Below are 13,706 nucleotides of genomic sequence, written 5' to 3'. Positions count from 1 at the left end.
AAAAAAGAAAAAAAGAAAAAAAAAGAGTGTATGGACCCACAAAAAGCAAATAAGGAAAAAATTTGGGTCAAGAATAAAATGATTTGCTTTTAGGTGTTGGTTGTCTAAGACTTATGATGAGAGGAATAAGAGGAAAACGGAAAAATGGGGAGACAAATTAAAAAATTACTATTGTATTTAGTGGAATAAGAACTAGATAAAATGGAGAGCCAGGGATGGGAGCACTGCTAGTGAGTTAAAAAGGTGAAGTAAACCCCCCCAAAAATGCCACAAACATAAGTTTGAGTCCCAGATAAGATAATTTGTTTGTTATTGAGGTTTGAATGAGAGGAGATGTAAAGGAGAAAGGAAGAAACTAATATAGAGGGAGAAAAGAAAGAGAGAGAGAGAAAAAAAGAGGGAACCACTAATAGAAGAAAAAAGAAAGGAGAGAGAGAGAGAGAGAGTTAAGGGTTTTGGAGTGCAACCCTCATAGAGAGAAAGGAAGAGAAGAGAAAAGATAATGGGAGATGTAACACTTACGGGTAGTGTAGTTCAAGGAGAGGAGAGAGTAAGACCGGCAGAGAGTTAATCGGCCAAATTGGAGGAGGAAAAAAAGTATCAAGAATGAAGATAAGAGAAACAAATGAACAAATATAATAAAATGGGATAGGTTATAAAGTCTGCAGATTATTCTTGATTTTGAGAGGTTATCTTCTTGCTTTTTCTTTTCTCTCCCTCTTCCTGGTCAGTGACTCTGTACCCCGGGTTCTGCCCCTTTGGCACGCTCAGGTAGAGGTTTGCAGTTGATAAGTCTCTATGGCAATGTCATGTATTGTGCTTTAGTCTCGTTGGCAGTCGAGGCTATTAGCATTTATAGGCTCCGACAGTGAGAGAGTCCGTGTTCCTGGAGCCTTTCTCCTAGTCTTTCCTTCCTCAATTAGTAGCCTGATAATCCAGCTATGGAGTTGCTGCTGCCTCTGCCTGGATAGTAAGAGGCTCAAAGAGCTGGCAACTCCCCACTCTATTTCCACTCAGCACAGGGCTCTGGGTAAGGCTCAGTCAGTCAGAGCTGCTAGCATAATCAGGCGGGCTTTCCGCCCACTCAAAGACCTCTGGCTCTGTCTGCCACTCTGTCCGGTAACACAGGCGGGCGCCCACTTCCGGGGCGCTTGGAGGAAACTCTCACTCACTGGCTGCGTGCGCAGACCAGGATATCCGGCCAGCAGTCTCACGCTCTGAGTGAAACCCCCAACCGCAGGGAAAAGTTGCAGCGTTGGAATTGAGTCTCGCTCCGTCCCCAGTGCGCGGCTTTTGCAAGGCGCTGGGGCGGCCCGAGATTCCGCTTTGGCCCACACAAAGGCCCCTGACTCTGCCCCTCTGTGCGATAACACGGGCGCGCACTGCCGAGGCACTCGGAGGAATCTCTCATTCACTATCTGCGCGCGCAAACCAGGATATGAGGCCGGCCGCGTTTCCCTCTGAGTGAAACCCCCAGCAGCACGGAAAATTTCCACCGTTGGAATTAGTTCTCACTCCCTCCCGTGCGTGGCTTTCCCAGGGCGCTGGGGCTGCCCAGAGACTCTGCCCTCGGCCCACAGAAAGGCCTCTGACCCTGCCTCTCCATGGGGCAACACGGGCACCCACTTTCGGGGCCTAGGAAGAAATCTCTCGCCCACTAACTGCGCACCAACCAGGAGACTGGGTAAAATGGCCGCCCCGCTTGTCTTTCTTTGTTTGGGTTAGGCGTGAGTGTTAGCTTGTATTGCCCGGGTTGCCACAGGATCAGTTTTTCCTCGGCTTGGATCTCCGTGCCACAGCCTGGTTCAGCCGTTTGTGCCGTGTCCTGAATCTATTCACCCCCTTTGCCCGCCTCAGTTTCTATATTCACAGTTACCAGAGAAAGCCGCCCTGTTTAGGTTAGTGAGGAAGGTGGAGCATTTCTTACTCCCTATTTCCTTCGGGGTTTGGTTATATATTTAGCCAATTTTTCACTCGACCATACCTTTGGGTGTATTGCGAAGCATCTGGAGGCTCCAGGTATAGGTTTTTCTGTTTCTGGTTGAAGATCTTGTTGAGTTTTGGGGGAGATTTATCGGAATCGCTTCCTACCCCGCCATTACTCTGACGTCATCCTTTGATTAGATTTTTAATTCTAAACAAGAGTTTGAACTAGATATAAGAAACAGCTCTGTCATGTATTTGTTAATAATGACTGTGTAGTTAGACTTTTTTCAATATAGATTCTTTGTGGTTGTATATAGTTTTTTGCAAGTGCCATTGTTAACACTCCATGATATAGAACTTCTCCTTTTCTATCAGGATACCACATATCTTGATGCATTAGCATCTACTATACCAATCCAAGGAGGGTTTGTTATTCTACATACTAATTATTAGTAACACTTAATTATAAATAGAAGTGATTTTCTTTTCTTTTATACCCCATTGGGTCATTTTATTTAACTTACTTTAGAGAGCCCTGCTTTAGGCGTGGTCTGGGCACGAGTCTCTGAAAGTCTCAACTAAAGATACTTATTTTCTTTATAGACTTGCTTCCTTTCCTATAACATGATTTTATTTTCTAAGCTTATCCTTCCTCTACTCCTGAAGTCGGAAAAGTGTAGTGATAAAAATAATTTGGGGAGGTATGATAATATTATTGTTATTTATATTTGAAGCAATCAGACATAGTAGAAGTTATCTATTTTTCTTCTCTTTATGAGGTAAAAGTTTACCATAATAAATTAATAAAGAAGAGCCTTTTAAAAAATTGGTTATATTGAATATAGTTCAGAAGTATTTAAAAACTACAGTTAATAGTGGCAAATAAAGTTTTTCTTTACAGTGACAGAGAGGGCACTGGTTTGTTTAGCTTTTCAATGCTTGTATTTAAAAAATTACCAAGTTGTTGGCATTTTTATGTGTAATGGAGTGCTCTATTCACTAATCATTGAATGTGATAAAACTCTTTTTTCTTTGCTTTTTCATTCTGTTGAGACTATAAAAATTTGTATGTGATTATTGAGAAATTTTGAGGTGCAGCTATTTTTAACTGTGTTTTCTATTGTACTTTGCTTTTCTTTAAGTGGGTAAAATCAATCTTTAAAACTAATAATTTCCCTTTGTAAAACCTTCACTAGTCTATGTGAGGTTTTCTTGATAAATTAGTATTAGGAGAAAAGTCATTTTCAATGAATATTATGTATGAAATTTTATTAAATTTTTTGAAAAATGTGTTTTATTGGTTCTAGCATCTCTGGTCACATTTCAGCTTTCATTTCATTTGCCTTCTGGTTATCAGAGATAGCATGCCCAGAGAGACAGATTACTCTTGTATTACAGATTTCACTTCAGAAGCCTGTCAATCTGAGTCTGACAGGAATCCTACATATTTATTCCTATAATCCTTAATGAGAAAATAAAGAAAAAAAGCTTATTTTATAAAATTTCCTCAGGGAAATTATTTGAAAATTTCATTTATATTTTAGGAATATAATTAAGATTAATTAGATCATTTGTATTTTAAAGAAAATAAACCACAATGATGGAAAACAGTACTTATAATACATTTCCAATGTGTTATACATGGGGAAGAGGGAAAGAGCTCAGCTCTTACTTAGGTCATTCTGTTATACATGAGCTGCAAAATAATAGTGATAAGTGATTACAATTTTATAACATTTGCCTACAATTCACTCAGTAGTTATTCCCTAGAACTTTCTTGGTACTTTATTTCTAGTTATTTAAAGGAAGAGCTTGGAAAACCTGTGATGCACTCAAGATGACATAGCAAGATAATGGCATTGTCAGTTGATGCTTGTTCACTTATCAGTTTTCCTTTCTTATTCTATACAAATTCTAGAAGCAGTTTCGTTTTTATTTTAAATTAATGTTCATTATTTATAAACAGTGTTTTGATGTGTAATTTTTCTTTTACTTTTTTCCTGTGAACTATATAAGTTCAAAGGAAGGAAGGAATTTTCTGGCACATCCAGGACAAATAAGCTCCACGAGAACAGGAATCTTTGTTTTGTTGTCCCAGGTGCCTAATCTGGCATATAAATTGGGCATACAATTATATTTGAATAAAAATGTGCTGAATTTATAAATCGTTTAATCCAGTATTAATTTGAAATATTTAAATCTTTAAGAGTTAAGTTTGGATGTAGGAAGAATTTTTGTAAGATTTTAGATTGAGGAGAGGCATTATTGTACAGTTGTCTACTAGTTTGGTAGGAGATAGTTTAACATTTTGAAAGCTAATCATCAGCACATCGTATACAGATCATTGTGGAGGAGGAAATTATGAGGAAAATTGCTGTTAAATTATACTCAAGCACAAATTCATATTGTAAAGTAACTTGCTAAATATAAAGTTGATCAGTTGTAATACAGAATATTCTAAAGAGCTATAGTTTTTTAGTTTGGTGTAAGTGAAATTAGATTTAGGTTAATAAAGGAGACATGATTTTAAATAAATAGGTAATGATGTTTTATGAGCATGTCAAAGCATAAGCCAAAACAATTAGTTCTGAGGTTTTTGTTTTATTAGCCCAATTTTGCAAACTACTATTACAGTATTTACATATAAAGTGCTTAGCTCTTTTTATTAGTAAATATTTTCTTTTTTGTTTAGTAAATATTTTCTTTAGTAATTATTTTTGCCTCCTGTACTGCTCCTTACTAGAATGATCACAAATGATAACAAAGGAAGATCTGAGACTCTGAATTTCGTTTAAATTAATAAAGAATTGCTTAAGTATTAGAGAGGAATTGAAGAAGAGATCTGTATTTGATATGTGTATGGCCAGCAGACGCTGCTGTTGTGGTCTTGCAGGTGTAGGTTCTCATTGAATTCGGACAGACGGAACAGTGGAGCCAAAAAATGGTGGGCTATTCCTTTATTCTGCCTCACACTGGCAGGCGAGCAAATACACAAAGGGAAAAGCACTTCCCTTTCACTTACGGCTCCCAAACCCACTTACACATTTCGGTTCCGCAACATGGAGAATCTTCTCCTGTTTTTCCTTGAATCAGAGGCCCCCACCGGCTCAGTCACCTCTGCTTCCCCATCTGCACATCTTCTCCCTTCTCTCTGCACAAACTGGCTTCTTCAGCACCCTGCCATCTTGGTTTCCTTCTTCCTCCTCTTCCTTCTTCTTCTTCTCTCCTTTTTAAACCTTTCTGGTGTCAAAAACCATTCCTCCATCTCACATTAGCATAGCAATGGACCTTCCCAAGCAGGAAGGTAATTAGCAATTTCATAGAACAGTGCCATTTTTAACAATGAAAGTGAGCAAACTCAAATAATACAAATTTTACAAATTCATTTGCCCAACAATATGTAAGAAAATGAAGGAATAGGATAAGAAATTATGTGTTGGAGAAAGGCATCCAGATATTCCTTCATATATTCATCAGAATTTATTGATAGCCCACTATACTAGAGGCTGAGATATAAAAGTGGAAAATGTAGGCCAGGTTCTTGCCCTCATGTGGTTTACTTTGTATAGAGGAAACCCACCTTCAGATAAATAACATCATGTCAAACACTGATAAAAATGCCTCTGTTACTAGTTAGGTTGAACATTCATTTTCCATTCCATTTTCCACTTTTTGAAATAACAGCTTTATTAAAATATGATTCACATGCCATGACATTTATCCTTTTAAAGTGTACAATTCTGAGGTTTTTGTTTTATTAGCCCAATTTTGCAAACCACTATTACAGTGGCTTTAGCAGAGTTCTCTTTGAGTGTCTCCTTTTCAGATCTTTCTCTGAAAGCTGCTTTCTTCTTTTGGTATTAGGTCCTGCCAGTTAGGCTCCACTAATTACTAGATGACTGTTCTACATTTTGATGCAGTGCCCTAGGGCAGTGGTTTTGAACCTTTTTACACTTGGGGACAGGTGAAAATAGGAGAATTATTTCAGGGACTGCTCAGGCAGAAATTACTCTGAGCATAAGCAAATTCAACTAAGGTCTACAATCTTCATATAAAATCAGAGTGATTAACTTTTTTTTGACTGGCATGAAATTTCTTGCAGACCAGTCCGTGAATTATGGGTTGGTAGTTGAAAAACACTGCTCTTTGGCATAAATGGCTCAGCAGCCTGATACTCATTGTGATAGAGGTAGTTTTGGTGGCTACTCTTTGAGATTTGTTCTGACTTCAGGTGTGCTCTGCTTACCTATCTCGTTCTCTGTTTTTTGTTTATTCAAATATGCCCTTAAGACAATTTCCAGACTTTAGTTGTTTTCTAAAAATAATTTTTGTCAGTTGCTTGTTTCATTGTGGAGTGGGTCTGTGAAGCAACATTCCCTATCATCCTGGAAGTGGAACTCAATATTCCTAAAGTTCAAAGATATCTTCTCAGTTAGGAAATTACAATCCCAGGTAACAGGTTTTGTTGTTGCTGTTTTTTCTCCTTACTTTTCTGAACAGACGTTTTGATCAGAGATGAAATTTTGAAATTCAAAACTACCTATATCAGAGCAGTCTTTGCACTGTCTGAACTATCATACTAAGGACTTATAAATCACCATTATATAATGAGCTAAAGATGTTATTTTTTTTATTTATTTACCTAGTTTTCTGCCACCCATAGAAATCTGCAGCTTCCCCCCCAGCCTGTTGACTTGATTGGATTTTGCTGTCCTTTGGCTCTGTTGATATACCGACGTTTCCTGCCTAGGTCATTTGACTTATTATTATTTGTTTGCATTCTTTTGTATTCTTAGAATCATACAATTTACAGATACTTAAGTTTATATTAAATTAAATTCTGAATTTTTAAATGGCTTCATCTGATCTGAAATTACATTTTATAAAAGAATCTTACTGATAATTGCACATTTCAGTCATATAGTTTCATATGAAAAAGTCAGAAACTTAAAATTTTAGAAGTTTAATGTGCTTCATTCTCTTTATTCCACTGAATGAAGAATCGTTTTCAATCATAGCCCTTGATGTGTTTGTCTATAAACCTAGTTAAATGAGTCACTCTCTACTCCTTTCTGTGTTTACTCTTCTTGTGACTACTGAATGAATTTATTCCTAAAATCTGCTCCCATTCCTGAGAGGAAATTCAGTGTAGGGCACAGTAATGATACCAGATCATTTCCTGTGTCACTGGAAAGCACGTATATTGGTTTTCTGTGTGTTAATCATCCATTTTAGTTTTGATGATGGAGAGGGGAGTATGGTCATATTGTAAAATACATTTATACCTCTCTGTAAGATTACCATGTAGATAATTTCTTAAGCAGGAGCATGGGTTTGACAGTTTCTTGTAAAATAAGGTAGTAGATATAATTGAACTCATTTACTCACACTTTATGGTTTGTTAATACAAACATTTCTGACTTTAAGCTATAACTGCATAAGGAAAATTACAGAAATAAATGATAGCGGCCAGTTTTGTAGTAGTTAGTATGCTGTTGTGAATTTCCTTTGTTAGAACATTCACGTGTATACTACTGTAATGTTATATGTCTGTACTAGTGATCTGTTGTGAAAATTTACTTTCATCATATACTGTATATGGGTGCTTGGTGAATTTTGTACCATAAACACACATATCAAATGTAGGATTTCATGGTGAAATATCCATATATGTTCCTACAATTCCTTTGGAAGGACACACAAGAAACTGATTATTGGTTACCCCTAGAGAGAATGCTCTAGGATGGAAGACTCAGATGGGAGTCACACCCTATTATTATATCTGAGTTTTTTAATGAGTATTAAATGGTACTGAAACAGCAGTAAAGCACTAAAAAGTAAGTAAAATAAAAACAACAAAATCAACAATAGCAAACAGAAAATAGGTAGACACTCTGTGGATATAATTCTAGCCAAGTGTAGTTTGGTGGCTGCTATTTGGGTTTCTTTTCAGTTAGTCAGCTCTCTCTGTTGATCGATGCCTAAATTTGATTAGAACTCTCTTCTAGGTGGTAATAATTTTGTTCTAATATTTTATCATCATATTGTTTCCTCCTACTTCAGATTCAGATGATTTAGAAAAGTTGCCAGGTTTCTCTTTGATATGAGATATGTTCTTGATTTGGAATGTGTTGCTTCATGAATGAAAAGACTGTTGGGGCCCTGGCCGGTTGGCTCAGTGGTAGAGCGTCAGCCTGGCGTGCGGGGGACCCGGGTTCGATTCCCGGCCAGGGCACATAAAAAAAGAGCCCATTTGCTTCTCCACGCCCCATCCCCTCCTTCCTCTCTGTCTCTCTCTTCCCCTCCCGTAGCCAAGGGTCCATTGGAGCAAAGATGGCCCGGGCGCTGGGGATGGCTCCTTGGCCTCTGCCCCGGGCTCTAGAGTGGCTCTGGTCGCGGCAGAGCGAAGCCCCGGAGGGGCAGAGCATCGCCCCCTGGTGGGCAGAGCGTCGCCCCTGGTGGGCGTGCCAGGTGGATCCCGGTCGGGCGCATGCGGGAGTCTGTCTGACTGTCTCTCCCCATTTCCAGCTTCAGAAAAATACAAAAAAAAAAAAAAAAAAAAAAGACCGTGGTGGTGACTTACGAGTTTGCTTCTACTACAGATAACTAAGACAAGATATTTTCAGGTACTTTGATCTATATAGATGGTAAAGAATTTACCTGAATCTTTTCCCAAATTCTCATATTTAAAGTCTGAGTGATTAAATTCATTCTTAATGTTTCATTTTAAAAGAAAGCAACGTTAGCAGATCTTTATATAATGAAATTGGATTATGTTCAAGTTATAGGTTTTTGCCGTATAATTGTATTGTAAACATTTCTTTTTCCTTCTGCCCTTTAGCCGGCCTCAGAAAGTGTGTTTGTGTCCATTTCTACCAGTGCATCCTCTGCACATCTCTACCCACTTGTACATAATTCAGCATCCGGCAGAGGTAAGATTTTGTAAAAAACAGAATTTGAAATAGAATATTACTGTACAAGAGGAAAGACACAGATGAACACACTCATTCCTCCTAGCCCTTCAGCATTTCTGGAAATTAATCAATGAAAAATGCTTTCTTTTTGGGAGAAAATAGTTTCTTTTATATATTATATAGTAGTATAGTGCCATATGCTTTGGAAATAGATAAAATGATGTTATTTTATAAAAGCTGTTATTTTTGGATAGTATAGAAATACGGAACTTCAACAATTTTGTGTGAAGGAAAAATGAGACTTTTGTGAGTAAAGAGCTACGAAAACCATTGCTTTTTAAATGATTTGATCATAGTTTATATTCATTAATGTCGTGTTAAAATAGAAGTAACTTTCAACTTTTTGTTTTTATTTCTACTGTTTTATAATAATTTTTATTTTTCAATTAAAGTTGAAATACAGTATTATATTAGTTTCATGTGTACAATATAGTGAGTAGACATTTATTTAACTTATGAAGAGATCACCCTGATATATCTCGTACCAATCTGACACTATACATAGTTATTACAGTATTAGTGGCTATATTTTCTATGTTACACTTTATATCCCCACGACTGTTTTGTAACTACCATTTTGTACTTCTTAATACCTTCCCCTTTTTCATCTGTCTCCCCGACCCCCCTCCCATCAGGCTATAGTCAAAATGTTCTCTGTATTTATGAGTTTGCTTTCGTTTTATTTGTTTGTATATTTTGTTTTTTAGATTCTACATACAAGTGAAATCATATGGCATTTGTTTTTCTTTGTTGACTTATTTCACTCCACTCAGTACCCCCTGGGCCCATCCATGTTGTTGCAGATAGCAAGGTATCCTTTGTTATGGCTGAGTCACATTTCATTTATTGCATATTTGCACCACTTCTTTATCCATTAATTCACTGGTGGTCACTTAGGTTGCTTCATATCTTGGCTATTGTAAATAATGCTGCAATGAACATATAGGTGTATAGATCTTTTCAATTTAGTTTTTTGGGTTTTTCAGATAAATGTCCACAAGTAGAATTGCTGGTCCTTCTTTGTCTCTTGATATAGAGCCTTTCTTAAAAGTCTGTTTTGTCTGGTAGAAGTATTGCTACCTCAGCTCTTTTTTGTTTGTTTTCATTTTCATGAAATGTCTTTTTTCCAACTTTTTACTTTCAGTCTATTTGGTCTTTTGATCTGAAGTAAGTCTCTTGTAGGCATCATATGTGAGGGTCATGTTTTCTTATCCATTTAGCCACCCTATGTCTTTTAATGTCTTGATTTACATTTGAAGTGATTTTTCATAGATATGTAGTTATTGCCATTTTATTATTTGTATTTTTAATCTTCATTCCCTTCTTCTTAAAGATGTGTCCTTAATATTTCTTGTAATATTGGTGTGGTGGCTATGAACTTTAGCTTTTCTTGTTGGGGAAGCTCTTTATCTGTCTGTGGATTCTATATAATAACTTTGTTAGGTAATCTTGGTTGTAGGTCTGTGCATTTCATCAGTTTGAATATTTTGTGCCAGTCCCTTCTGATCTGCAGTTTCTGTTGAAAAATCAGCTGACAGTCTTTTGGGAACTTCCTTATAAGTAACTAACTGCTTTTCTGTTGCTACTTTTAAGATTTTTCTCTTCATCTTTAACCTTTAGCATTTTAATTATGTTGTATCTTAATATGGGGCTCGTTTGGTTTATCTTTTTTGGGATTCTCTATACTTCCTGGGCTTGTATGTCTACTTCCTTCACCAGATTAGGTAAGTTTTCTGTCATTCACTCTTCAAATAGGTTTTCAGTTTCTTGTTCTCTTCTCCTTCTGGCACCCCTATGTTGTGAATGTTGGTATGCTGGATGTTGTCCCAGAGACTCCTTAAAATCTTTTCATATTTTTGGATTCTTTTTTTTCTTTTTTGCTGTTCTGATTGGGTGTTTTCTGCTTTATCTTCCAAATTACTGATTTGATTGTTAACTTTAGTTACTCTAATGTTGATTCTCTGTAGGTAACATATACACCCTGCAGTGTTCTGACCCATGATGTGCTTCCAATGTACTTCTGCATTGAATTCCTTGTTCTCTGAATCATAACCAGGGAATCATTTGGTACTATGAGGATAGACGAGACTCTAATCACACCTCCCCAAAACTTGATTTCCAGTAGTAGTTCTGGAGAGCCCTGCATCCAAATAGCAGGTGAAGGCAGCAGGTTGACCATCAACCTGGTGCTTTCCAAATTGTATTCGTCTTAGTCACCTCCATTTGACCTTCAGAGATCTTGTCCATTTCAAATGTGTTGAGAAGCCTGCAGGCCAGCACCAGACCAGTACAATGTGATGCAGCCAACCTTTAGAGCACACTTTGGGAGTTCATGAGCATAAGATGCACAGACTTTCATACATCCTTCTATATGGGCACAAGCAATCTAACAAATGATATCTCTGTTGGTTACATGAACTGTTATCCTGTATTTGGGTGTGTTGCACTTATTTTTATCCTGATTATCATGTATTTCCAGGCATAGTAACTGGTTTTACCCTCTCTTCCTCGTCTTCTAAATTTCACTTTGCATCTCTTGAAGTAGGTCTTACTTTTGAGACAACTTTAAAAATGTAATTACTGTGAAAGATAGACTCATGCCCATAGCTCACTACAAACATGCAGGCCCAGAACAGCTTCCATGGGGATGGGGGGAGAGGGGTGCAATACTTTTTCTTTTCTGTTATTAAAGTAATTTAATTATAAATTTATTTATTTTTACCTATTCTAGTAAATTTATATGTAACATTATGGTTCTGTGTATTAATTTGCTGAGTAAATAATATTCCTAATGTAAGCAGTGTTTTATATTCTTTAAGGGCATTGTCATTTTTTAAAATAGTCAAAATATTCACTGTGAAGATACATATAAACAGAATTATATAAATTGATAATGTTGGGCTGGATGTAGGTAGGCCGAGTAGAAAGGGGCTCTGTTACTTATTTGATGAAGCAGATATTCCTACTTGGGCCAATGAAGAAAGCCAGAGAGTGACTGAGCATTGTAAATGAAGATAACCAAGAAAGCTAGGAGGCTAAGGCAGAATAGCTAATCACCTTACTCTACTGAGATAAAGCATAGAATTCTGTGACATGAAAGGTAGTTTTTAGTGTTGGATGGTAGGACATTGAAGAAAAGAAATGATTGTGATAGTTAATGGAATTTATACAAATGGTCACCAGATTTCTCTACTCTAAAGTAATTTTTCTTCCATGTCCATCCTCTTTATTCTTTGGAAGCAAGGTTATATATTTAGCCCATACTCAAGTAGGAGGGAGAGATTATGCTCCATTCCCTTGAGTGGAAATTATTTATATTTATTATTGGAAATTCTTTCTGTAAGGAAGGTTTGTCTCTTTTCTCCCATTTACTTATTTGTGTCAGCTTGGGCTTTATATTTTATACTTTGTTATAATCCAAATACTGTGTTACTTATTTGTTGCTCAATGTTCCAGTTTGGCCATTGGGAGCTCTTTAAGATGGGCTTCTGTGTGCCATTGATATGCTCCATTGTCTAGTTTTGAACAGTTCCTTGCTTTCTGGGCATAAATATCTAGGCAGTTATCTTCGAGATTACATTCTAGAAAATTTAATTACTATTGGAATAAAAAGTTTTTTAGAATAAATAATTGAATTTAGTTAAACATGAATTTACTTATTTTTTAGAGAGAGAGAGACAGGAAGGGAGAGAGATGAGAAGCAACAACTTGTAATTGTGTCACTTTAGTTGTTCATTGATTGCTTCTCATATGTGCCTTGATGGCAGGGTAGGGGGCTCGAGTCAAGCCAGTGACTCCTTGCTCAAGCCAGCGACCTTTGGCTTCAAGCCAGCAACCTTTGGGCTCAAGCCAGCGACCTTGGGATCATGTTGATGATTCTGCGCTGAAGCTTGTGACCCTGCACTCAAGCCAGATGAGCCTGTCTTCCAACTGGTGACCTTGGGGTTTTGAACCTGGGACTTCAGTGTCCCAGGTTGATGCTCTATCCACTACTACCACCAGTCAGGCCAAACTTATATTTTTTATTATTTTAACCATGATTTGATGTTATCTTGTTTGATCAACCTCTAAACATACTCAGGTAGAATTAAAACCTATATCTGTAGTATATTTACTACTGATAAATCAGAGAAACTATAGTTCTTTTTATTAAAAACTGGTCTGAAAAACGTGAAAATTCTGTATGTTATGAATCAGATGTTCATCATAAATGTTTAAAACTGTGTTTGTCTAAGTAAAATAAAATCTACATGTTAATTAATTTTTTAATTACAGGAAAGCAAAGTGTTGCTGACAGTTCCTCTACTAGCAGCATGCCTCCCCCAGGACAAGTGTAAAGTCAAGATTGGTCGTCACTTCAGTGAAGAAAGGTAAATTAACTTTTAGGGCAACTTAAAATACTTTTTTTTTCTACATAGATATTTAAAATTTTCTTTTTTTTTTTTCTTTATATGGCAAATGCTGAAAGGCCATGATCTTTGTGCCCCTCCCTCTCCTCCCCCCACCCTGTAACCCCAACACTGTTGTTCATGTCTCTGAGTCTCATCTTTATGTCCCACCTATGTATGGAATCATATAGTTCTTAGTTTTTTCTGATTTACTTCTTTCACTCAGTATAATGTTATCAAGGCCCATCCATGTTGTTGTAAAAGATCCTATGTCATCATTTCTTATGGCTGAGTAGTATTCCATAGTATATATATACCAAAGCTTTTTAATCCACTCATCCTCTGATGGACACTTGGGCTGTTTCCAAATCTTTGCTATTGTGAACAATGCTGCCATAAACATGGGGGTGCATTTCTT

General features: G+C 36.9%; 1 protein-coding gene and 1 pseudogene across 1 annotated transcript in view; one reads left to right on the top strand and one right to left on the bottom strand.

Moving 5' to 3' along the window:
• The window catches only part of LOC136386902 (tRNA-uridine aminocarboxypropyltransferase 2-like), a gene marked incomplete at its 3' end in the record, with an annotated part of 52,038 nt that extends 38,768 nt beyond the window's left edge, over positions 1-13,270 (top strand). The window contains exons 3-4 of the mRNA XM_066358022.1: positions 8,768-8,858; positions 13,176-13,270. Of these exons, the coding sequence (XP_066214119.1) occupies positions 8,768-8,858; positions 13,176-13,270 (186 nt within the window). The remainder of the gene's footprint in view (positions 1-8,767; positions 8,859-13,175) is intronic.
• LOC136386907 (large ribosomal subunit protein uL18 pseudogene) lies at positions 10,340-12,768 on the bottom strand (annotated as a pseudogene).
• Positions 13,271-13,706: the final 436 nt, after the last annotated feature.

This window comes from Saccopteryx leptura, unplaced genomic scaffold (genome assembly GCF_036850995.1).
Source record: "Saccopteryx leptura isolate mSacLep1 unplaced genomic scaffold, mSacLep1_pri_phased_curated manual_scaffold_20, whole genome shotgun sequence".
Lineage (NCBI taxonomy): Eukaryota > Metazoa > Chordata > Mammalia > Chiroptera > Emballonuridae > Saccopteryx > Saccopteryx leptura.
The sequence above is the reverse complement of the archived record's forward strand: the minus strand, read 5'-3'. Positions and strand labels throughout refer to the sequence as shown.